Source organism: Gymnodraco acuticeps, unplaced genomic scaffold (assembly GCF_902827175.1).
Source record: "Gymnodraco acuticeps unplaced genomic scaffold, fGymAcu1.1, whole genome shotgun sequence".
Lineage (NCBI taxonomy): Eukaryota > Metazoa > Chordata > Actinopteri > Perciformes > Bathydraconidae > Gymnodraco > Gymnodraco acuticeps.
In genome coordinates, this window is record NW_022992095.1 from 1,099,057 (window position 1) to 1,122,519 (window position 23,463).

Sequence of the window (23,463 nt, forward strand, 5' to 3'; positions counted from 1 at the left end):
TATTTAACCCATGTCTGACAAAAAAAGAAGGACCGAAGAAACACTCGACAGGAAGGAAAATGCAGAAAATAGATCCAACCGTTAGAGAGATTGACAGTCACACAGTTGAACAGAGAGATACACACACTTACACACACACACAACACAGGCACACTTTAAAAAACAGCCATCACTCGCAGATATGCTGTGTCTCACTGGAGGAAACACTCTGGATTTAGAGCCGAGTGTGTGAGAGTTCAATGCCACGTCTCGTCCAAACAGACGCAGGAGAAATGCCAAATGCCTCTGGAGATTTCCACGTTTCGAGCCAAGACTCGAGGGGAGGAACATCATGTTCTCAGTGCGGCTCATCCTCCAGGAGGCTGCAGGAGGTCAGACACGCCGACACTCCTCCAGCCTCGCACTCTGCTAACTCCATTTAGTCTGCTAGATGCGAAAACACGGCTGCTATGAGCACGATGTGTCTGTGTGTGGCGAGTTTTAGTTTCTGCAGCCCATTCATACGTGATAACCCTTATATGAAGGATACTACCAGGGGGGGGACAAAGAGATTATTCCTGCCACAATAAGGCGAGACTAGTTTAGGCTGAGTCTTCACCAGGCCTGTGTTGTTGTTGTTGTTGTTGGCATGTAATGGAAATGATAGAAATCAGAAATGACAGAGGTGGGTCATTTAAGAGGTCTGGAAAGGAAACAGGAAAGAAAGTGGGAGTTAAGGTAGAGGGGGAAAGACGCAGGAGTTATTTCAACACATCCTGCTTTCAACTATGACAAGAAACAAAGACAGATAAACAGAGCTGAGGAGGGGGGGTCAGATAGCGCCATCTAGTGGGCGAGGAGAGGGCTGCAGTCACTCAGAGAGGAGAAGCAAAACGTATGACAAGGCCATATTCCATGACGCCATTCAAAAAGCAGCAGGGCAAAGAGAAGCAGTGAAATAAAACATTTAAAGGAGGAAGGGAGCGGCCTGATGAAGGCGAGTCCCCCCTCGTTTAAGAGCTGGTAACATGGTCTCTAGAATGAGGAAGGATCATGGAACGCAGGGTTAAAGCCTCAAAACTAATCAATCAAAGGCTAAATCCTCTACTAATATATTTTACAATCAGTCTGATTTGATTCATTGATTTTTCTCATGGGTTGAGTTTATAAAAATCAAGTTTCTAGTCAGGCGTAGCTGTGGTTCCATCATCCTCCGTGTCTCCAGAGTCCAGGAGAGAGGTACCTGTGGCGCGGGCCGCTCTCAGGGGGTCCGGGGTGGGCCTGACTACTTTTGCCTCGGGGCTGTACCACGCAATGAGCAGGGAGGGGTAAAAGAAAGAAAAGAATGTTTCAGTCAAGGGCAAATGAAGACAAAGCCTCAGATGAGAGAAAATCAAATAACATAAGGAGCCATAACATCAGCAACAAAATCAATGACGCTGATCCACTTTCAGAACCAAGCAATCTGGCTTCTCAAGAATGAATCCTGCAGAGGTACAAAAGACTGACAAAATCAATTATTTTAAAACTACTAGTTACATAGAAAGACAGAAACAGATAATGAATTGTATACATTACTTCTTAAATGAGATACGAGTCATTACAGAAAAGAAAAGCCAGGTTCTCTTGTATATTTTTGGCAGATCAACATGGGGCAGCAAAAACATCCCCAAAACAAACGAGGGGGCAGCAACAATTGTTTTTCTATCTAAATGTCAGCAAGCAATAAAAAAAAAGGAAAATCATTTATATTTTATAAAAATAATTATTTGGAAGATGAGATCAAAGAGAGCGCGGAGGGGAAACATTACCAAGCGTTTGTGACTGTGCACGGTCACCTCTGACTCAGCAGCTGATCCGCACATCTCTGATGGACCAACAGGCAAAGAGAGGCAATCCTGAAAAAAAGATAAAAACAACATTCGTTATGTTTTATTAAAATGATGCTATTAATGGACATTGATGAAAAGTACATTTACCCAAACTGTACTTGTTTATTCTACTACAATTCATTTTGTTTAGGTTCCACAGATGAACATAGACTCTTGGCTAACTCTCTCTAGTATTTACGGTAAGGAAGATGTAGTTTTCTAAGTATAATAAACAACCCCCTCATTCATTTCCTCACCTGCCGCGTGGCGGGGGTCTGCAGCCTCCTCTCCAGCCCCTGCAGGTCGCCGCTGACCTCCCTCAGCAGCAGCCTCAGTCGGTTCAGGATCACGTGCACCTTCTCCTGCGCCTCCAGACACTCGCTGCCCTGACTCTGGATCCGCTCCGAGGCTTTAGTGTCCACCAGCAGCTGAGAGGACAGCTCCTGCAGAGACGAGGCCTTCTGCTGCGAGTCCAGCAGCTCACGCTTGATTTGCTGCGGGAAAATAAAAGATGTTTATGACTTGGAATACTATGAATGTTTTATGTCATCTTTATTATGCCAGGGCCTTTAGGATAACATACTATTACTTCTTTAGGGCATATTATTATGAATATTTGTATTTATTTTTTGTTTAAGTTTTGAATTTTCTTTCTGGCATTTTTCAAGACTTTTAAAAGACTTGAACATTTTAGAACAAGACACTTTTTATGGCTTACCTTTAACTCTACTTTTTTTTTTATGGCAGATCACAATTACTTTTTGATGACATTTTTATCCCCTCCTTGATTTTGATATTTGTATATATTAATGTTCATCCTTTGTTATGCACAATGTAAAGGTTTTATTTGTTCCTGATGGATGACCTTTTTATTAATGTTTCTGCTTCTTTGTTCTAGAAAAGAGTTGTCCCTCTTTCTAACCTTTTTTGTAAGGTTAATACATTGCAAACATTTGTTTTCTTTTGAGCAGAGGTTAACAAAATGTGTACAGAACAAAAAAGACCACCAGACCATATCACATTAAATAAAAGACTTGGACCTGCCGCCAGAGAGAACAAAGTTAAATAACTACATTTAAAGACCTCCTGTGAGAATAAACCACATTTCAGGGACTGCACCTTTTCCCACTTACTTATGGTAAATACAACTAAATGCAAAGTCTGCTGTACACAAAGCATACATCACAGAGACATACCGTAAGTGTTTTGTGGTGGGCTCGTAACTCTTCACGGTCCAGGTTTGGGGGGATGGGCACCACCTGGTTCCTCCTGCGGTCGATGTTCTCCAGCCACAGCAGCAGGCCGTGGCTCGTCTCATGGAACTCCTGCAGGAAACATCACTGACATTAGCTTTGGGTTGTAGTTTCTCATATTGCAGGGTTTATCCTCAAGTTAAGTGTTATATCTTTGTTTAAAAATGTCATTGTATAGTATGCTATGAAAGGTCAATACAATTGCACAGTAAAGTATGACTTGAAAAAGTATAGGAAAGTGAAAAGAAAGTCATATATTTGCATATTGACTGGTTAATGTGCCATTTAATCTGTGTTTTACGACCGCTGTATTCGTCTGCCTGTGTTGTCTGTGTTTTATCTGTTGTAACTTTGTTCATGTGTCCTTCTTAGCCAGGTCGCTCTTGAAAAAAAGATTTTAATCTCAATGAGACTTTTTACCTGGTTAAATAATGGATATATATATATAGGATAGTATGTCGAAATTTTTTCAAAGAAATCAATAATAATATAGTATGTGGAAAAAAGTCAAAAGAAGTCATAGTATAGTTTGTGGAAAAATTGAATAAGTCAAGTATAGCATGTCTAAAAACATAATAGAACATTGAAAAAAGTCATAAGTCTATATTTCCAAAAATAATCATCCAAAAATCATGCAACATAACAGAGGACCAAATTAAGGATGCATATCAGTTATTATTTATTCCTGGAGAGTGTGTGTTTTCATACCTGGCACTGCATCAGCGCCCTCTGCAGCTCCCCCCTCCAGTCCTCCAGGGAGGAGCCCAGACGGTCCCAGCGGGCGTTCATCTCCTTCAGCCCGTCCCTCAACTCCCACGCCTCCTCAGAGTCGGGCTCTGACTGGAGGAAGTCTGCACTGCTCAGGTTGATGGACAGCACCTCTGACTTGTGGGCGTCCACTCCCTTCAGAAGCTCCTGAGGGGAGGAGTCAAAGAAAAGAGTATTTATGAAAACTCTGAACCATAAACCGGGTCAGACTGTAGGTGGCTCCTAGAGAGAGGAAGCCCAGAATGCAGGAGGTGTCAGCAGAGAGGAGTGCAGCCGGATTAAGCTGAGTTTGATTATTAGGCTCCAGAGGGATGTGTATTTATAGCATAGTGATATCTCACCTAATGCTTTACAGGCAGCAGCAGCTGGACTAGATACTGAGGCGTGTGTGTGTGTGTGTGTGTGTGTGTGTGTGTGTGTGTGTGTGTGTGTGTGTGTGTGTGTGTGTGTGTGTGTGGAAGGGTGAGTGGAAGGTCAAAATATTAAATACATAGATACATAGCAATATGGCACAATTGTTGAAGCTTTATTATCTTGTTTAAATCATTGTTGGAAGCCAAAATTGTAATTTAAAGACAGTTTACATCAGTCCCATTTCAGCCGACAAATTTATCTGCATTTTTCAACATTTGCTGAAACAGGAACTGAAAAAGACAGAAACAGACGTGTCAACAAACCTTGAGTTTCTTGATTCTCTGCTGGATGGTGAGTATGTCGGTGCTGAGCTGGAGTCCTCGCAGCTGGTTGAGTTCGGCCTCAGACTGACCCAGCCAGGCCCTCATGCTCTGCAGATCTGAGATCAGCTGCTGCCACTGCTGCAGGTTCTGCTTGTGCCTGTGCTTCTCTCTCAGAGACTGAGCCTGGATCAGTTCCCAGCGCTCGATCACACCTGGAGGGAAACAGATTAGAATTATTTAACACAGCTCGCACACTATTTAAAGGAGAAGGTTATATGTGTGTGTGTGTGTGTGTGTGTGTGTGTGTGTGTGTGTGTGTGTGTGTGACTGACCTGCACTCTGAGTGTCGGTGCTGGTGGGGTTGATGAGTCCCGGCATGTCGTCCTCGTCTTCAGTCAGCTCTCCCTCTGCTCTCTTCACTGCGTCTATACTGCCGCGACACTCTCCCATCAGACGCATCTAGAGGGATGATATGAGAAATATGTTTTCGATCCAAGGCTTTATTGTCATGTGCACAGTAGCTACAGTGCAGATATGGCAATGACAGACTTGTCACAGGCTCCTCGACCAATGCAACATGAATATATATAGGACATAAAACAGATAAAACAAATAAAATAGTGCAAGATAATGTTTTGAGATGTAAATACAAATACAATTTTTAGATTTTTACATAACATTTTTACATATTACATTTACATTTTTACATTGTTTTCCTTAAATGATAATAAGGTTGAGAGTTTATTATATTTGCATTTGTATTGCGTATGCAGGTAACAACAGTGCATTTTGAAAGAAACAACAATTAAAGAAAGATTATAATAATATGCATACAGTTGAAGATAGATACAGTTTCTACAGCTATTTCCCCCCCACAGCGAGCACATATCTCTGCAAGTGTTCAGCACTCACGTAGCCCATGTAGGTGGAGTCCCTGTCGGGGCTGGAGCTGCTGGCGGTGGCCTTTCTCTGCTGGAGGTGGAACCGCCCGGCGTCCAGAGCCTGGTCCAGCTGCCTGAGGCTGGCCTCCAGCTGACCCGGATCACCTGAAAGAGGTTAGGACAGAGTCAAGAACACTAGAGAGGACGCGCTTTGCATGAAAAGGTTTAGCATGCTGTTGGTGACGGCTGAGGCTTGGATGGCATGCATTAGTCTGGAATGCAAATGAACAGAAAGCCATGGAAGAAAAGAACACGAAAGTCAGATTTAGTTAACAATGACATGTTAACACACAAGTCAAAAGGCAATGGGTGAGATTAGCATTTAGTGATGTGGATTGCATGCAATGATGTTATTTTGACACTTTTAGTACGCTTCTCTGAATGGTGGGACATGCTTCCTTGTATGATAGTATCAAAATAAAGTTAAAGTTTTAGTTTATGGCATGCTGTCATATGTCATGCTGTTTCCTACCAGAGGACGATTTCAATGTGTTCTCAGTCAGTTTTATATAGGCCTCTGGGCTCTCTGGAATAACTACATCTGGGGAAAAAGACATACAACATACTACTTACAATGTGGGCATGGTGTAAATATGACATCTGTGCTAATCTATAATCATTTGGCACGGATCTGGATGTTCACTTCAAAGCTCTTACTGGAAAAATGACTGGACTTTACATGAATACCCTTATTGGAAAAGATACAACGGGTGCCTGGTTTTTAAAACAGCGAAAACTGAACAATGATTTTTTTCTTCACCATGAAATCCTCTCTAACCATCAGTTCTAATAAGCCTCAATCCTAACACAGCAATTCATCACATGACTGTTGTTGCTATATAATAACACATGTGTTACCATTTGATATCAAACATTGGAATCAACTCATTTGATGTGTCTCTAATTTCCTTATATGACATAAGAACTTTCCTGAAAATAACTTTTTTAAAAACTATTTCTTATTCATTTTCTTTCGGAAATGTTTATAACATATATATTTTAACACACCATAGCTGTTTTTCCTATAATACATTATTAATTAAATATAGTTATTTTTTAGGAAACTTTTTGGGAGATTGAGGAAATTGCAGACCTCTAAAATAGCACATTAGGAAAACATTTATGATTACATCCACAGGCAATCAGCAAGCATCCATTAAGCCAATCATCCATCATCTATGGATAACGTTGACCAACCTGACAGCACTGCGGCAGCCGTCCTCAGGTACTCCTCCTCCTCCTCCGGCCCTCGGCTGCTCTCCACCAGGCCTCGTCCTCCCGGGCTGTCCAGTCCTCGGCTCAGGTCGTAGTCGTGGTCCCACTCCAGTGGGATGGAGTCCACGCTTGCGGGGGTGTCTCGTCCCGAGCGGTCTGCCCGTATGAGGGCGGTCGTACCAGAGGCTTGGCGGCTGGACGTCCGAGGCAGAGAGGGGTCGGCCCACTGCAGGTCAGAGAGCTCGCCCCCCTCCTCCATGTCCAGCTCTCTGTCTGAGCCATCCAGCTCATCATCGGCCAGCTGTGGGACAAGGACAGGAACATGTTAGGAGAAGAAGGACAGCAAGATAGTGGGAGGGACAATATAATGCAAGTACGAGAGGAAATCAAGGGTCAGCTATCATTTCAAAATATGTACCCTTAAGAAGTTTCAGAGTGCTTTTTGTGAGGTACTGTAAGGTGAGCATGTGTTCTTTACTCCATGTTGACATGCAAATATAACACGAGTGTGAATTCTGTTCCTTACCAGCTGTCAGGGTAAAACTATGTTGCACACATGTTTTCGCAAGGTGGTGGGGAAGGGGGACAGCTGTAGTGTAAATGTTGTCATGTGTTTAACGAGTGGCCCATATGGAGTGACTGCTGCTTTAGCAGGAAGTCAGATTCTCAATCTTCTTTGCAAGCATTAGACAAGAATCTCTCATATTCACTTATTCAAGCTTATTTCTGTCTGAGGAATATTGTTTTTTGTAAGATGATATAGTATTTACTGCACGATGTGTGTCGTCTGTATTGTTACTCACAGGCAGGCGGGTGAGTTTCTTGTAGTATCTGTCTACTCGTCCGAACACCTCCTGGCAGTATCTCTGCAGCTCCTCCAGCTCTTCCTCGATGACGGCTGCGTCCAGAGGTTCACTCTTCTCAATCAGAGCTTCACCCTGCCTGAACACCAGCTCGATCTTCCCCGTGTTCAGATAGATCTCCTGCTGGAACGCCTGAGAAACACACACACAACATCCAACAATAAGAAGACCATCAAGCAATGCATTTCAAATCTTTTGAAATAAATATTTAAAAAACAGAAAATTCCCATCACAGTTTAGCCAAGCTCAGAATTTGAGTTTCAAAGTAAGGCTTTCAAACTCAAATTCAAATCTGGACAAAAGTTTAAAAAAAAGTTTGATATACAGTAATGCAAATAGATTTTTTGATATACTTTATTAATCCCTCGTGGGGAAATTGTTTCTCTGCATTTGACCCATCCTGTGTTAGGAGCAGTGTGCTGCCATTTTGAACGGCGCCCGGGGAGCAGTGTAGGGAACGGTGCCTTGCTCAGGGACACCTCGGTAGCACTTGGTCTTGCCGGGACTTGAACTGGTTGCCAAGCCAAGTCCCTATCGACTTCGCCACCACCGCCCCGAAATGTTCATTTACATCTATGATTAATCCACTGGTGTTGCATCTTGGTTGAGTTGTGTTTCATGTTGGATTGCTGTGTGCAGCACCAACATTTCTGTCTTACCTTGAGCTGTTTGATCTTGGCCTGTACGTCACACTCGGAGAAATGCTCTATGTTGGTGAGCTGCAGGTCCATCTCTGTCAGCCACACGAGGATGCTGTCTCGCGCCGTTTCAAACTCCTCCCTCTGCCCAATGAAGTGCTGAATGAAAAGAAGGAGACACAGACAACAATCATTAATTGTTTTCTTTATCTTTTTTAATTCACTGGGATTTTTCTGAACAACACAAGAAGTGAAGTAGGGGGATGTTACTGGTTAATGGATATGCACGTTATTTTAAGGTGACCAGATTTTCAAAATTAAAACCGGGGACATTTTGAGTTTTGCGGTCAAAATCTCATTAACATATCCAATTTTCTTCACTATTAAAGAAAAAAGGGGGACAATTCTGGTTCAATGTAATTCGAACATTTTAACTGTTGGATACAAACAGAAGGACGATAGCTCATATATGAGACTTCAAAGGTCTTTAATTTTGAAACTGCACATCAGATTGTCCAGATTCTCTCTGAGTGATTAGATGAGGTGTCCTGCTATCACCCTGAAGTGAAATAAGTATTTGATACTGGATAATTTTTGTTTTATTCTTATCTAAAAATAGAGGGATGATAGTTCATATATGAGACTACAAAGGTCTTTTATTTTGAAACTCTACATCAGATTGTCCTGATTCTCTCTGAGTGACTAGATGGGGTCTCCTGCTATCACCCTGGAGTGAAATAAGTCTTTGATAATTTGACAGTTTTTTATTTATTCTTGTATAAAAACAGAAGGACGATAGCCCATATGAGATTTCAAAAGTATTTGATTTTGAAATCAAATACATCTGATTGACTAGATGGGGTGTCCTGCTATCACCCTGAAGTGAAATAAGTATTTGATTGACTTCGAATGACTCTTTGATTATGGACGGTTTCCATTAAATAATAATCAAAATATAGATGGACAATAGATCTAATTTGAGATTTTAAACAGCATACATTTGAAATTGTGCTTCAGAAAGTAATGTTATTTTAGGAGTGTTGTGAAATGGTGTCAACATCAATTGAAATGAGTCACCCAGTGGAAATGTTAGATATGTCTTCATAAATATCCTTACATTTTACATTCACTCAGTTATAATGTGGTAGTTATATACGTAGTATGTTTTAAATTATTATTGATCACATTATATAGTACATATGTCTTAATTTAAGCTCCAGTATATATGAATATGTTTGGTGTGTTTTTTAGGTATATTTGATTTTGACCAAGTAAACGCTTTTATATTGAAGGCAGTTTTTACAGGCCTCTACCGTAATGCATAGGATATTCGCGCACCGCAATCAGACCGCAATACAACGTGCGGGCTGGCTGGACTGTGTTTTCGAAAGTGGGGGCTGGCTTGACCATAGTCTGTTTACCCAGTGTTTCCTGACATGAAACGTTTTATTTCACGTTGCTATGTGAACGCATATTAAAAAAACGGGGACATTTCCGGGGACAGTTTCAACCGGGGACAGGGCAATACAAACGGGGACTGTCCCCGGAAAACGGGGACGTCTGGTCACCCTACGTTATTTACCATAACTGGGCCGAAATAGAATAATTGAAAACAGCTGTGAGAACTAATGGAGAGGACTTCAGCGGTTGCATTAGTAACTCTTACAAATGAGTTAATTGAGCCAACAATCTCAGCCTGTATTACCTTGAGTCTGCGTAGGATGGCGGCCACCCTCTTCTGCAGGTTATCCCATCTTCTGTTCCCGTCATGCACCATTTCCCTGAGTCTCAGGGAGGAGTCGGTGCGGTTCTCCCGGGCCAGACGACGGTACTGTTTGTTGATGAGCTCCAGCTGGGTCAGGCACTCCTGCACCTGGCGCTGGAAGGCCTGCAACAAAAACACACAGATTAAAACTCTGAATAGGACACAGAATTTACGAACATACATGCTTTATTATAACGTCTTTAAAAAAGGTTTATGTGCATGCACAAAGAAAACAAACTATTTGAAAGGACTACAGATGTCCCATCAAATCTGAAAACATTACATTTTTACTGCAGTAAGAAATAAATTACAAAAGTAAATAAGTACAAAAAATTGTAGTAAAGAAGGTCAATAAATGCATGAAACCCTCCACATGATGAAATATGCAGGGTACATCTATGTTTAAGTAAAAAGGAGCATTCCAATCAGATCCTAATGGTGCAGGCAGACAGACAGCTTGCAGGGATTTGCACGTTCGCAGTGATTGACAGCAGCAGCTGAGCAGACGACTTTGAGCAACATGACACTCGGCTCTCTTTTTTTCTATGTTTCCACTACCCTGCAATGACTCTCTCTATCTTGAAACGCAGCCAACTTCACATTCTGTTAACAAAAGTGAAATAAACTCACCTCAAACTTTTTCAGCTCTTCTTTAGCGACAGTATACAGAACTCCAGAGGAGTTAGGCAGAGCTGCTGTTCTTTCCGAAGTCTTCAGCCAATCCTCGAACCTGGAGTAGTCATCCAGAAACCTCTGCCACAACCGCCACGTCTCCTCAATCCTGCACAGAGACAACATCCTTGGTAACGCCATGGCTATACTTATACATGTAATATACTAAATAGATCACTCAGAACACAGTTGGCCATTAAGACTTCTCACTATATAGGATTAATTGCAACATTTAATCTCAACACAAATATGGCACTGGCTAACAATTTTGCAATGTTAAGGCCAGTGTATTCATATGAATGCAGGTATATGGAGAACTGAATGTATGCAAGAGGCACTGACTTGAGCCTCCTCTCCATGGACATGGCACAGATGTTCCTCCAGCGTCGGTCCAGCCCTCTGGTGGCCTGCTGGATGGAGTCACACTCCGTTTCCGTGGAGCAGGCGTCACAGTCGTGGAGCAGGACTTCACAAAGGTTCAATACTGATGCCACACCGGTGCTGTGTTTCTCTATGTCCCTCTGCAGCGTCTGCAAATTAGTCAGAATGATTTCGTTATTTATGCAGCCTTTAAAAAGATTGTAGGTGTCTCACAATGTTGTTTAATGTAGCTTGATGTGTCTTGAGCTTCCTATTTGGCTTTGCTCCACATGTGTCTTTCATGCTATAAATTAAATCAGCAATAGTGTATAGAGGAACACAGTTAGCCTGCTTAAGTGCAGTAACTTCATGTGTGAGTCTAATCTGCAGGAAGGAGGTCAGTGGGTTTTCAGAATCCGCTCCACATTTAGAGCTGCAGCTTGGTCAACAGGAAGGATACTGATACTGACTTTAGGCTAGCTTTAAACTGATCGAGATGTAAGCATGAGTCATGCTGTGATTCAGTGTCACTCATTTTCCACCAACTCAGTACTTTGAGTCATGCTGTTCTGGTGTTATGTTGTATAAACAGAAAAGTACATGTGGGATTGTTTGTGTCTGTGTAGGTGCTTGGGCATATGAGTGAGCATATGTCTTGTAGTTTGTGTGCGAGCCAGGATGTCACTAACACATACTGGACAAACGCTGCCAACATTGGCACAGACACATTTTGTATTACTTTTCAGATCAATCATTCTGTTTTTAACTTGTTGTGGCCTTCTGTCCCACTTGCCTGCTGCTGTTTGAGTTTCCTCTGAATCTCCTGGTCGTCGCAGGTGTCGTAGACGATGGGCCTGGACAGCTCCGTCTCGATGTGAGAGAGCCATGAACGCAGGCTGCTCATGTTTTTATCTAACTGCTGCACCGCCACCAGGGTCTCCCTCAACTTCTTCACCCTGGTAGAGAAACAGAGAGGGAGTCATAGTCAGCACAGGGACAACCGTAACCACTCAGGCAGACAGTGTGGGATGGACACAAGACAAATACAGCTTATTCCTGTTTTAATTTTTGGCGATAAAAAAAACACATAACCAAAAATGATGAAGCAACAGAAAACATGTTTTCATCCACTGTTGAAACTAACTGAACACATATATGGATCTGGTTGTGACTTTTAAAGTAAGAATAAAAAGAAAGCTCACACAGAATAAAGAGTAACTGGGTGCCATGTTCAGCTTGACAGAGCAAAGAGTAACAGATCTGCACAGATATCTTTGTTGGGAAGTAATGAACCAGGGTATATGCAGGAATCCTGAAGTCAAATTGAATACCTTTTAAGACCTTTTTTAAGACCCTTTCCATACATTTTAAGACCTCATCGCAACTTCGAGTTCTAACCGGTTACATTGGCGACACACTTTACCTCACATTTACTATATTGATTGTAAGATAGCACAACTAAACAGAGTGCAGACAGACTACTGAAGCCTCCTCTCCACATAAACTTCAACCTCTCTTTGAAGGTCAGGTTTAATGCAGTATGTGCTCTTTCATTCCAGTAAAACTCCTCAGAAACCATTAGAAACCAGTATTTGACCAATAAACAAAACAATTGACAAAACTTTGAACTATGAAATATATTAAACTTTGGTGAGCTTCAGCGGGGTAATGCCATATAGGAGCTCCCTCACAAATACCCAGGGGTTAAATTGGGCTGGGGCTGTCCGGGGCTAAGCCCGGCACATAGGACGATGCTCTGACGTCATCACCCTCACACATTTGTCATATGTTTACAAAAAACGATATATATGTTAAGACTTTTCTCGTTCTTAATATAGACTATATTTAGGGTCGATATGTGTTGACCTTACTTTAAAATAGCAGATCTCTGTGACCGGATATAGTTTGGCTTAGACCCCGGCCCCACGAGGACGCATACAGTAAAACGCATACGCAAACGCAAAAAAGTCTTCCGTTCACACGCATTCGATTCATTAACGTGTCCGTTCACACTGGACCGCTGGAAATGCTGGAAACGCTGTAGTACATATGCCAGGCCTGTAAGTGGCGCTGCTGCCGCCACAAAATACACCAAAAGCAGCGAAGAAGACCCTGGAGCATGGTTGTCATGGTTGCCCTTCTGTTTATTCTCCGAGGTGGACGGCGTGTTCTCCTGCTGTATATCTCTCAGGTAGTCCACCAGCAGAGAAACCCCCCCCCCCCACAGAGCGGAGCAAGGCAACGAAACTTAAAATAAGAAGCAGCATTTTATGGCACGCTATGCATGGGGCCACCTTGAGGGGGTTTCCCGACATGTTGTTTCAGTAAATTAAAGGGTGTTTCATGTTGTCGTTGCTGTGGACCTTCTTAATACCTTGGAAAATGCAGTTTAATACTTTTTAATACTTATTAATAGCCTTAATTTTGGCTAAATTGATTTATCAATTTTTAATACTTTTTAAGACCCCGCGGACACCCTGTGAACTCTTATTTGACCCTAGAGAACAACTGCGAACCATTTTGGGTCTGCAAATGCCAAACATTTCCAAACCCTTAACACTGCAATAAAAGATATGTGAAACAAGTTTAAATTAGCCAGCATTCAGCCTGCTCAACTCCACACCCTGCAAAGCAATGAAACTCTCTCTGTCTAACCAAACAGACTTGATGAGAATGAAGGCGTTGGTCCTTTAATGTTACCTAAAGAACTCTGATAACAATAGACACATTTAGTAAGTGCACTCTACTATCTCTGCAGCTCTCATGTGCTGTGTTGCATGGTTACAGCTGCATACAACATTCAGAACATTCCTTAATCTGCATCTTATACTGCACCATACTGCAGGATTAACTAGTTTAACTGTTCACATTATAGGGCAATATATTGCAGAGCATCACATGATCCACTGCATACACCAGTCCTTAGCCAAAACAAACTGCAAACTGTATACTTTGCACTCTGTATACGGTTGCACACATCATGGGTCAGGTTAACTTGGAAGTCAATCAAACACTGATGCGATAATCAAACTCCTGTCATTGTCTGAACCGCCTGGAACGTATTATAATGTCCTGTGTGGTAACCTCCACCCTACAGTTGGAAACCCAGACTAATTAAAATAACAAACAAATTATATTTGAACACTAGTTGAACGAACCAGATCTCCACTTAACAAAGAAGCTGAAGCAAAACAGAAGAAGAGAAAGAAGATTGAGCCCTCTAAACCTTTGTGCAGCAGAAACATACTTATCTTGCTCTAACTATCCACAGAAAAGATGAGTCGGATAAAAAAACCAACATATCATAATCTATTTTGAGTGCACAAGAAACATTGCATGAGACATGAAACATTGCACTCTTTTTCAACATTGTAAACTGTTCAAAATAAGTTTGTCCTGCCTGTTGACATCACAATCACACTCCGGCAGATCCTCGCTCGGGCCTCCTGCCATATTATCCATCCCTAAATCCAAAACCATGGGGGTGCGAGATTCCCAAAGACAACGTTCACGTCGAGAAGCGTAACGGTGTCGTTCCAAACAATCTTCTCTTTCGTCTGCGAGCTCCACATGGGACTTTCTCTAAACTCTGTCTGTGCATTAAGGGGAGGGGGAACAGGCGATGGTGGGGGGGCACAACTGTGACTTATCAACTGTTGCTCTCCAAAGTTAAAAAAAGAGAACCCCGAACAGGCGTGAGTGTGTGTGTGTGTGTTATGTTTGTGCGTGTGTCTGTTTCTGAGTGTGAGTGCCTGAGAGTGACAAGTGCTGCTGTTTCTAAAAAGAGACTTACAGTCAGAGGCATGTGCCGCAGAGCTTGCCTGTGTCGGAGTTTCATAAACCAAAGACACACAAAGGGGATTGTAAACAGAAGCTGGAGGCTCCATGCATGTGAGTAAACCTTAATGAATAATGAAAAACAAGAAAAAGGTGTTTGACTAGAAAAAAATATCCAGAAACCACAAAAGTCCACAAGATAGAAATCCTAACGACAGTATTCTTCACTCTGTGACAGCGACAAGGTTTCTGTCCTGTTGTGTTTTAGTGAAGGAAGTATATAAGGAACAAAGAGAGTGCAGCTGTCTGTATGAGGTCAGACTCTGTCCTCCCCTTTCCTCCTTCATCCACAACAGTCTCAGAGGGGAACAGCCGGAAGACTGTCGGGGGGCAGCTGGGGTAGTTAGAGTCAACATTTGGGTCAGGCCACTCTCAATTCCCAGCATACCGATATTTTAATGAGACGGGTTCACACTCAGTTAGGTAGAGGTGTCTGGTGAGCATAAAGGTAGATGAAGACAAAGAGGGAGAGTCGAGGTGAGAGGAGGAATGTGACCTTTCTCTGCTTGCTTGGCGGCTTCACCAAGTGGAATCCCCTCTGACAACGGCAAGGAGCTCAGGAAATTCCTCAGAAGCATTATGGGAAAATTAATTCCCTACATTCCTTCACTAAGAAAAACTAAGAAAACCTCTACTCCATTGGAAGGAGTGATGCATGGGCGATGTGTAGGCTGAAGAGTATGCTTTGGGGAGAAGAAACTGTTCTCTTTTAATATAAATAATAATTATGCATAATTATAATATAATTATGCATAATTGATCAGACCACAAACTAAAGCCAAACTAAATGTTTTGAATGTTAACTTGTTAGTAGTTGTTCTGTACACTTTTTACATGTTACTCTTTATCATCAATGATCTGTGCTATTAACGACTCGAGCCAAACCCCATCTCTAAAGCAATAGAAGTATAAGTCCGAACTCTACTATCAGACCACACTCTGCACCTGCTCCTGAGAGTCTCGCACACCCACCTGGCAGCGATGAGGTCCAGCAGGTGCTGCCAGCGCTCGCTGACTTTGCTCAGTTTGTGTTGGATCTCGGCCGCCTTACTGTCTTGGCTGGCCCTGGACAGGCGCTCGCCCATAACCTGCAGCTGCTGCTTGTTCTCCTGAGACACACTGATCTCCTCCTGGTAGTCCTGGGAGAGAGATAGCAAGCAGGTTAACACAGGGAGGAGTGAGTGTGTGTACAGTGTGTCTATAGAACTGTGCATTAAACTAGAGATGAGACCACATTATTAAGTTTAAATGATGAGTAGGGTCATTTCCAGGGCAATGCACTGTGCACTAAATACTTATTGGAATGAATCTGAATTCAAAAGATACTGTTTTGTAAACATGCAAACATGACTGTTCCAAACATGCCAGTACCAGTAAACATTTAGGTTTTAGTTACGATTTGGGTAGTAAATATTGTATGATGCTAAATAAATATGTAAAACATTGACCAAATTCTAGAAATGTTGAAACAATCGGGCCTCTGATTGGCATGTGTAAATGTCGCTGTGCTGAGTTTTTTAACGTCTACATACAGTATGTGCTTACGGTATTTTCTTTCTGTTTGTCTTTGTGCTATAATCACCTTTCGCAGCTTTTCGATCATCTCCTCAATGCTGATGTCTCCATTCTGAGAGACTTTGCTCTCCATCTGTGTGAGCCATTCACATAGCTCCTTGTTCTTCTCATTGAACACGGCCCACTCGTTCAACTTCTCGCTCACCTGCTGCCTGCGTAGGGTCAGCTGAGGGGACAAAGGACAGATGGGGGGGGAGGATGGGATGATAAGAACAAAGGTTGGTTAAGCTATGTGAAACATTTAAGGAAATAACTACATTTGTGCAAGATAACAAATTCATTTGTTACAACAAATTAAAGGGTTTCATTGAACAGTTAATGCTATCAAAAAGAAACCTACTCAAGCAGCAACCAGAATATGCTGAGTCACTTTAATTCTTCTAATGCTCTGTTTATCAAAAACACACTTCACAGTAGCACCGAGCTCAGAATAACACTGTTGCCCTGTGGAGTAAAAAGTGCGCAACAGCTGTAATCTTACTCTGTCAAATGTATCTCAGCTGTTAGCACACACAAACAAGCCCTTTGAGTTTTGATTGGGGCAGAAAAATAACATCAGCTTTTCAAAACCCCCGTGAAAAGGCTGCACTGTGTGACTGTACCTGGTGGCTGACCTCCCCCCACTGACGCTGGAGCAGCAGGAGGCGTTCCTGTAGGACTGTGATGTCATCTGCACTAACCAAACCCTCCAGGGAGTCCCTCAGCAGGAACAAGGAAGTGAGGTCATCAGTCCAGCCATCAACACTGCTCTCCAACTCCTGCATCCACAAGACAAGATTGATTTAAAACACACTGAGGTGAGCCATAGACTTGAATGCATAGATTCATTCACACCAGCCGGTTAAGACTGATTTTCTGCTGGTTTTGACAACAGCTATTGTCAAATCTAGCAGAAAAACCACAGAACAGAACTACTGAAGCTCCACTGCAGCTGCTACAACCTCAGAAACAGGGATGAGGAAAAGCTAAGTGTACACTGACATACATATTACATTCATAAAATAAAACAGCTCCATTCTAGGTTAAAGGCAAGATAAAGTAACAGACACATCAAACCTTGCATCTCCTCCTCCTCCTCCTCCTCCTCCGTCACTGTGACGGTTTTGCTGCGGCGTAATCATTTGTGGACGCCGAGCATGTCTCCATTATGCAACACGCACAAAAGAAAGCGCGCACACATATATAAATATCCCCCACTGCAAGCACCGATGCTCTGACTCTCTCTTTCTCTCTCTCCCCACCCCCTCTCTCCCTCAGCTGATGCTAACAATGTGCAACTACTCTCAAAGCCCTCCTCCCCCCAAGGAGCTCAGTGCATGTCATGCATGACTGCAGAGTCCAGTGGTAAATTGCAAATGATGTGAATTTTCACACATAAATATGAAGCCGTTTGCTGTTTGCTCGTTCAAGCAGCAGCCCAGCATCATTTCAGCTATAATAATAATATTTTTTTGATAAATTAACACAGGAAGTCAATTATTTTCAAGACTTAAATAAAAACAAGAATAGTTATTTTTATATTATATAAAAACTTGAACGACTCAAAACAATTATCACAGCCAGCAGGAGAACAAACAACAGTCCAAAAAAACAAGGTCATACATTGAGACAGCGGCTAACAGATAAGACTTTTTTGTTTGGTCTGTCTGTTATCTGTTTGTCCCCATAGCCAGATTAAGGGGTAGAGGAAGGACAGGTCAGTGTGTGTGAATGTGTTCCGAGACAAACCGAGCGTGCATGCATATATGTTTATACTGCATAGATTCTCCTCACCTTGCATCTGATCTGCTCTGAGTGCAGCTCCTCGTGGAGGTCGGGCAGTGGCACAGACAGCTTCTTCTTGAAGGCCCTCAGTTTCTCGAGTGATGCATTTATGCCCTTCTCACATCTCTCCCAGTTCTGCATACACACACAAACATGCACAGTAAGAAATAGAGCATAAAAGAAACACACACATGCATTCCAACACAGGCTGTAGATCTTCTATTACTCAGGGAAGTTGCTATAAATTCTTCCTGTAGCTGCAGCGTCAGTATGGGTTAACTGCCGAATACACAACCATAAACTGACAGTCAACATCAATGATCATGCAGTAGACAGGCCACTCAGCTCTGAACCTCCCCTTTAAAAAGACTGATGCAGCAAAAATCCAACAGACAAAGAAGGGATTTAACACAGCTTCATGAAAAGGTTCTGCTCCAAAAGCTATTCTTAGAGCCTTAACAGGGTCAAGTTCAGGAAAAACGAGGAAATATTTGGTAAGAACTGCTGCAACAAAGTAGCATACCTAAAGTTAGAGTCATGGTAAAAGAGGACTAAAATAGCTACAGTAGCTGCTCTCTAAGTGCAAACCAAGAAGGACAGAGAGAGAGAGAGAGAGAGAGAGGAGAGAGAGAGAGAGAGAGAGAGAGAGAGAGAGAGAGAGTAGGAATAGTCCTAAGGAAAATAAGATCAAGAGAGGAGGGAACTATGTTCAGCAAAAAAGAAAAAAATCTGGGGAAGCATCTTTAAAACTGCGTCACTATGTCCTGTTTCTAAACAGGCCAAAGGCACAGCCTGTGAAATCTTCCTCGCAGGGTTCAAATCATTTCAGCTCACTGCACAGTGTGTGAATATGTGTGAACTGGGCTGGCATTTTGATATCTTTGTGCCATTTGATAACGCTTGAACACGAGTGAGTGTGCTCAGCAATTTATCTGAAGATGGTAGATGCTGCTCTATCGCTGTCCTTCACTTCTATTCAGGACTTAAGATGCATGTACAACAGGTACAGATGACCTTCAGCCCCTTCACACTGCAGCACGATAGAGACACAGCTCCAAGCTTAGCCTTCAACACCCACTCTGCTCAATGACGCTTCATACATGTCATATGTAACATAATACAGCACTGAAAGGGAACATTTTCACCCTTAAAACTGCTTTAGCTAAAAGCTCTATAGTTGTTAAACTGTTATAATGTTGCATGATGCATCCCAATGAGTATAGGAACTTCAGCATTGAACAGGGAGTGGAAATAGTAAGACAGTCAGTTATGTTTTATTTTGTCCCTTTTAACCGTAGCTTAGACAGAAAGGACCTAGAAAAAATCAAACCAAGAAACATGTTCACTATTGCTCCAGCTGTACTTTTGTCTCACCTTGAGCATGCCGTGCAGCTCCCTCCTCTGCTGGTCCAGGCGGTGGTGAGCGTGCCTCCACCTCTCCTGAATGTCCATCAGCTCAGTCTGCAGGGTGGACTCGGCCCGGGAGTCAGCCGACAGCAGCAGGCTGCGGCCGGCCTCCACCGCCAGGATGTAGCACCCCTGCTGCCGCTGCAGCACGCGCTCCCTCAGCTGGAGGAGCAGAGACAGGGACAGGGGGCGGAGGGGGGGCAGGTTAACTACGGGAGACTACGGTTGGGGAAGGGGTGAGGGTTTAGTATTGGGAGGTTTAGATCTGCTTACATTTTTGTGTTAAATGACATTACATTTAAAGATTGACAAGATGTATGAGTATTTTTTAGGTAGGATACATGATTGTAAAGATTTCAAGACATGGACTAGACATTTTAAATGAAAAAGGTCTGCCATATGAAAATGAGCTTAAAACACTCTCTCCCAGTGACCTCATTAATATGCAAACCTTTTGAATACGTTTTATAAGAAATAATTACTTTTCAGTGACCGACCTCCTGCACCTGCTCTACACACTAATTATAAATTCAATATCATTATTATCAAACATAAATACTTTGGATTATTAATTTCAGAGAATACATTTGAATAGGGGGATAAGTTAAGGAGTGAGGCTCCTCCATAGTGTCGTCCCCTACCTGAATCTGATCCAACAGGTCTCTGGCCTGCTGCAGGGCGACGGGTTCTCCTGGCTGATGCACATCTGGATCACGAGTCACTTCTTGAAGCCATTGCAGCAGCTTCTCTGACATCTCCCGGTAGTTCTGCCACTGTCGGACCAGACTGTCAATGATGCCTCTTCTCTGCTGGGCCCGCCTCACCACACCCTGCCACTGGTGGCTCAGCAGGGCCAGCTTCACACTGAAGTCATCCCTGTATGAGAGAAAACATCAAGAATTACTTATTTTCTCCACATAACTGGATAAATGTATTCATAAAATCTGACTTGTTTTTAAAATGTAGTGTGTTTACCTGTCATCCATTTGTCCCTGGTCCAACATCTGATGACCATCACTGATGATGGAGTAGAGAATCTGTTGTCTGCTGAACATCTCTGCCTGGAACAACTGAAAGTCAAAACAAATCTATATTAATAACAACACTTTAAAACTGCATTTGGTGCACATGTCCTTGAAATGCTTCTCTGACCTCATGGTCTCTCTGCTGCTCCAGCAGACTCTGGTAGTTTCCTGAGATCTCAGCAGCCAGCTTCTGTTCAGTCTGAGACAGGAAGTCCATCCACGCCTCACACTTCTGCAGGAAACTCTGCTGCTGCAGCAACACTGCCTGCAGTTTACTGGAGAGGGACAGAGGATATCTGTTATACCTTCCTGTTTGGAGGCTAATTATGAGTTTTAAAGCATAAAACCTTTAATTAATTAACCACTAAAACTTACACTGGCAGGCAAAATGTTAATTCATAATTAGTTAGTTTTGTAATTTGTTCATTAAAGTGGCACATTTTTTATAGGAGAACCCTCAATGAAAGTCTTACTCAATATGAATGTTGTTACAAACACTTTCTTAAAGTATGTCATTGTTAATTTATACAAATGAATAAATAAAAATATGAACTGCTATTTCTTGTATTTACATAAAAAGGTGAAGTTTAAAAGGTACCTGAATCTCTCGGTGAGGTGAGCAGAGTGAGTGGCCCAGGCTCTGTTGAGACTTTGCAGCCGTTTAACGTCTCTGTCGCTGACCGGCAGTCTGTACATCAACTCATTCACACGCTCCAGGTCCGGAGACAAACTGCTCAGCTTCAGTAAGGGAACCTAGGAACAAATAAATACACATTTTTTAGTATGACAGTCTAACAAGTGCAACTATGTGCAAAACATGCTTTGTCTATCAAATGAAAGCAAATCTAATGAATTGAATTCACTTTTAGTGTATGGTCGAGTGATTTGCTATACAGGATGTTTTTGTTGAAAAAGCACCAGATGTTTAAACTCAATTAATACACAATAACTCAGACAGCAATGTTTTTCATACCTTCAGTTGTTCCATACGCGTCTGCACCACAGTGAGCTCTGGGGAGCCGACCGGGTCCGACTCCTTCAGCACCTCATCGGCCTCCTCAGCCTTACGGATCAGTGCGTCCATCTGCTCTCTGAAACCCTCACAGGCCTGAGATCCACACTGAAACAGTCAGACAGACACAGTTAGAATACAAATGAATGGCTTACCTTACTGATATATTGAGGTTGTGTATAGGGAACAGAGATATGTTTTTCATTCGGTCCATGCCCACAAATCCCCACTATCCTACCTGCAGTACTTCCTGCTGCCTGTTAAGGGCGTGCTCAAGTGTTGCTAGGCGATGTGTGAGTGACAGATGGTCGGACTGTAAGGCTGCTGAGGACGAGGCGTCAACTTGGATCTTCAGCTGCTCCCCTAAAGCCTGCAGCTGCCGGAGGGACTGATGCACGGAGGCTTGGTCCGCGATGCACGCCTACAACAGGTATGTCAGCAGAGAGAAGCAGGTTAGAACCAGAAACACTAACTATTGAGTGATTGAGAGTTATGATATTATACACATTTATAATATCTACATATACATGTTTAATGGCATAGGAACGACAGGACTGTGGTTTAAATGCGAAGGAAAGACAAAGACGTTTCACGTTAAATGGCCAAAGGTAAAAAGTGTTTTAGGCCTGATCGCCTTCATTAGAGCACAAAGGCCAGCAGGCTGAAATGTTTGAAATGAATGTTTGACATTGCAAGAATACATTGAAGTACAGGGAAGGCAGTTCCTCAAACACCTGAAGGGAACCCTCAACATCCAAAATTAAAGAGAATTTGTTGTATTTTTTGGATTAAAAAAAGGCTTGATTTGCTTGTAAAATGCTTTGCAGAAGAGACAGCCCATTCACCAACAACAGTGTAGAACCACACAGTGTCTAGCAACAGTCTGCATCCAAAATGTGCCGTCTGCGTCTTCAGACATCGACCAGCATGGCCCTATAAGCCCAGCGTGACACCGGGAGACCCCTGTAGTGTAAATCATCGGCCTGTCTTTCCCTTTGCAGTCGCTTTTTCAAAAGGCCTTTGTTAAATTGTGCTGTGAATCTACATTCAAGCAGACAAAAGGGCAGGATGCCATTTGGTATTCTGCAGAGGGGAGCGAGGCTTTGTGGATCCTCATAGTGGACTGACAAGCCGTTCCAGAGCTTATTCACAAAGTCTTAGAAAGGAGGCAGAGGGTAAGCTCCCAATGCTGTCAAAACATTTTTTAAATAATCATATCATGTGCTTCAAATGGCATACTAGGTTACTACATACTGCATACTACATACCCAATCAATATGTAGTAAACACTGTGAACTAGATTAACTTTACATGACTGTATCAGTAAATGTAATACCGATCATAACAAATATTGTTTATCAAATAAACACTACCACTTCCACCGAATGTAATAGGTTCTAGTATTAGGTCTCAGATTGAGAATTACATTACATTGAATTAATTCCAATTTAGTAAACATGTGAACACAAAATCCTCATGCTACTGCATCATACATATAATGATCACTATGAAAGTGCTTTCAACATTTTCAAAGTACTTTCAAATTTGAACATAACCACATAGTGAACTGCTTTGTTACACTGTCCTATCTCTACTCACATCGCAGTCCATTATCCAGGCACTGCTCTCCTCCTCTGTGATCTCACTGTCGGTGGCGCTCTTCAGCAGACGGTCGGCACGTGCTTCCTGTTTCTGCACTGACGTCACACACTGGCCACATGATGACCTGTAGCGCTGCCACAACCCCAGCAGAGCCTTACTGCTCCTCAGCTGCTCTGAGATCTGCTCCAGGAGACTGTTCCACCTAAAACAGAGGAGGCGAAACAAATTGACCTCAGCTC

At 42.6% G+C, this 23,463-nt stretch overlaps 1 protein-coding gene across 4 annotated transcripts in view; it reads right to left on the reverse strand.

Moving 5' to 3' along the window:
- Positions 1–23,463, reverse strand: part of syne1a (spectrin repeat containing, nuclear envelope 1a) — a gene marked incomplete at its 5' end in the record, with an annotated part of 86,570 nt that overhangs the window by 1,727 nt on the left and 61,380 nt on the right. For 2 of the 4 annotated variants that reach the window (XM_034202757.1, XM_034202754.1), the window contains 28 exon segments: positions 1,223–1,281; positions 1,791–1,877; positions 2,108–2,344; positions 3,047–3,175; positions 3,812–4,018; positions 4,549–4,760; positions 4,881–5,007; positions 5,461–5,594; positions 5,962–6,030; positions 6,687–7,005; positions 7,508–7,699; positions 8,227–8,364; positions 9,911–10,093; positions 10,601–10,751; positions 10,985–11,172; positions 11,796–11,958; positions 15,812–15,978; positions 16,422–16,580; positions 17,017–17,172; positions 18,188–18,313; positions 19,553–19,747; positions 20,227–20,461; positions 20,561–20,655; positions 20,738–20,885; positions 21,209–21,363; positions 21,584–21,730; positions 21,861–22,043; positions 23,222–23,426. In XM_034202757.1, coding sequence (XP_034058648.1) covers positions 1,223–1,281; positions 1,791–1,877; positions 2,108–2,344; positions 3,047–3,175; positions 3,812–4,018; positions 4,549–4,760; positions 4,881–5,007; positions 5,461–5,594; positions 5,962–6,030; positions 6,687–7,005; positions 7,508–7,699; positions 8,227–8,364; positions 9,911–10,093; positions 10,601–10,751; positions 10,985–11,172; positions 11,796–11,958; positions 15,812–15,978; positions 16,422–16,580; positions 17,017–17,172; positions 18,188–18,313; positions 19,553–19,747; positions 20,227–20,461; positions 20,561–20,655; positions 20,738–20,885; positions 21,209–21,363; positions 21,584–21,730; positions 21,861–22,043; positions 23,222–23,426 — 4,566 coding nt within the window. 4 annotated transcript variants of the gene reach the window in all.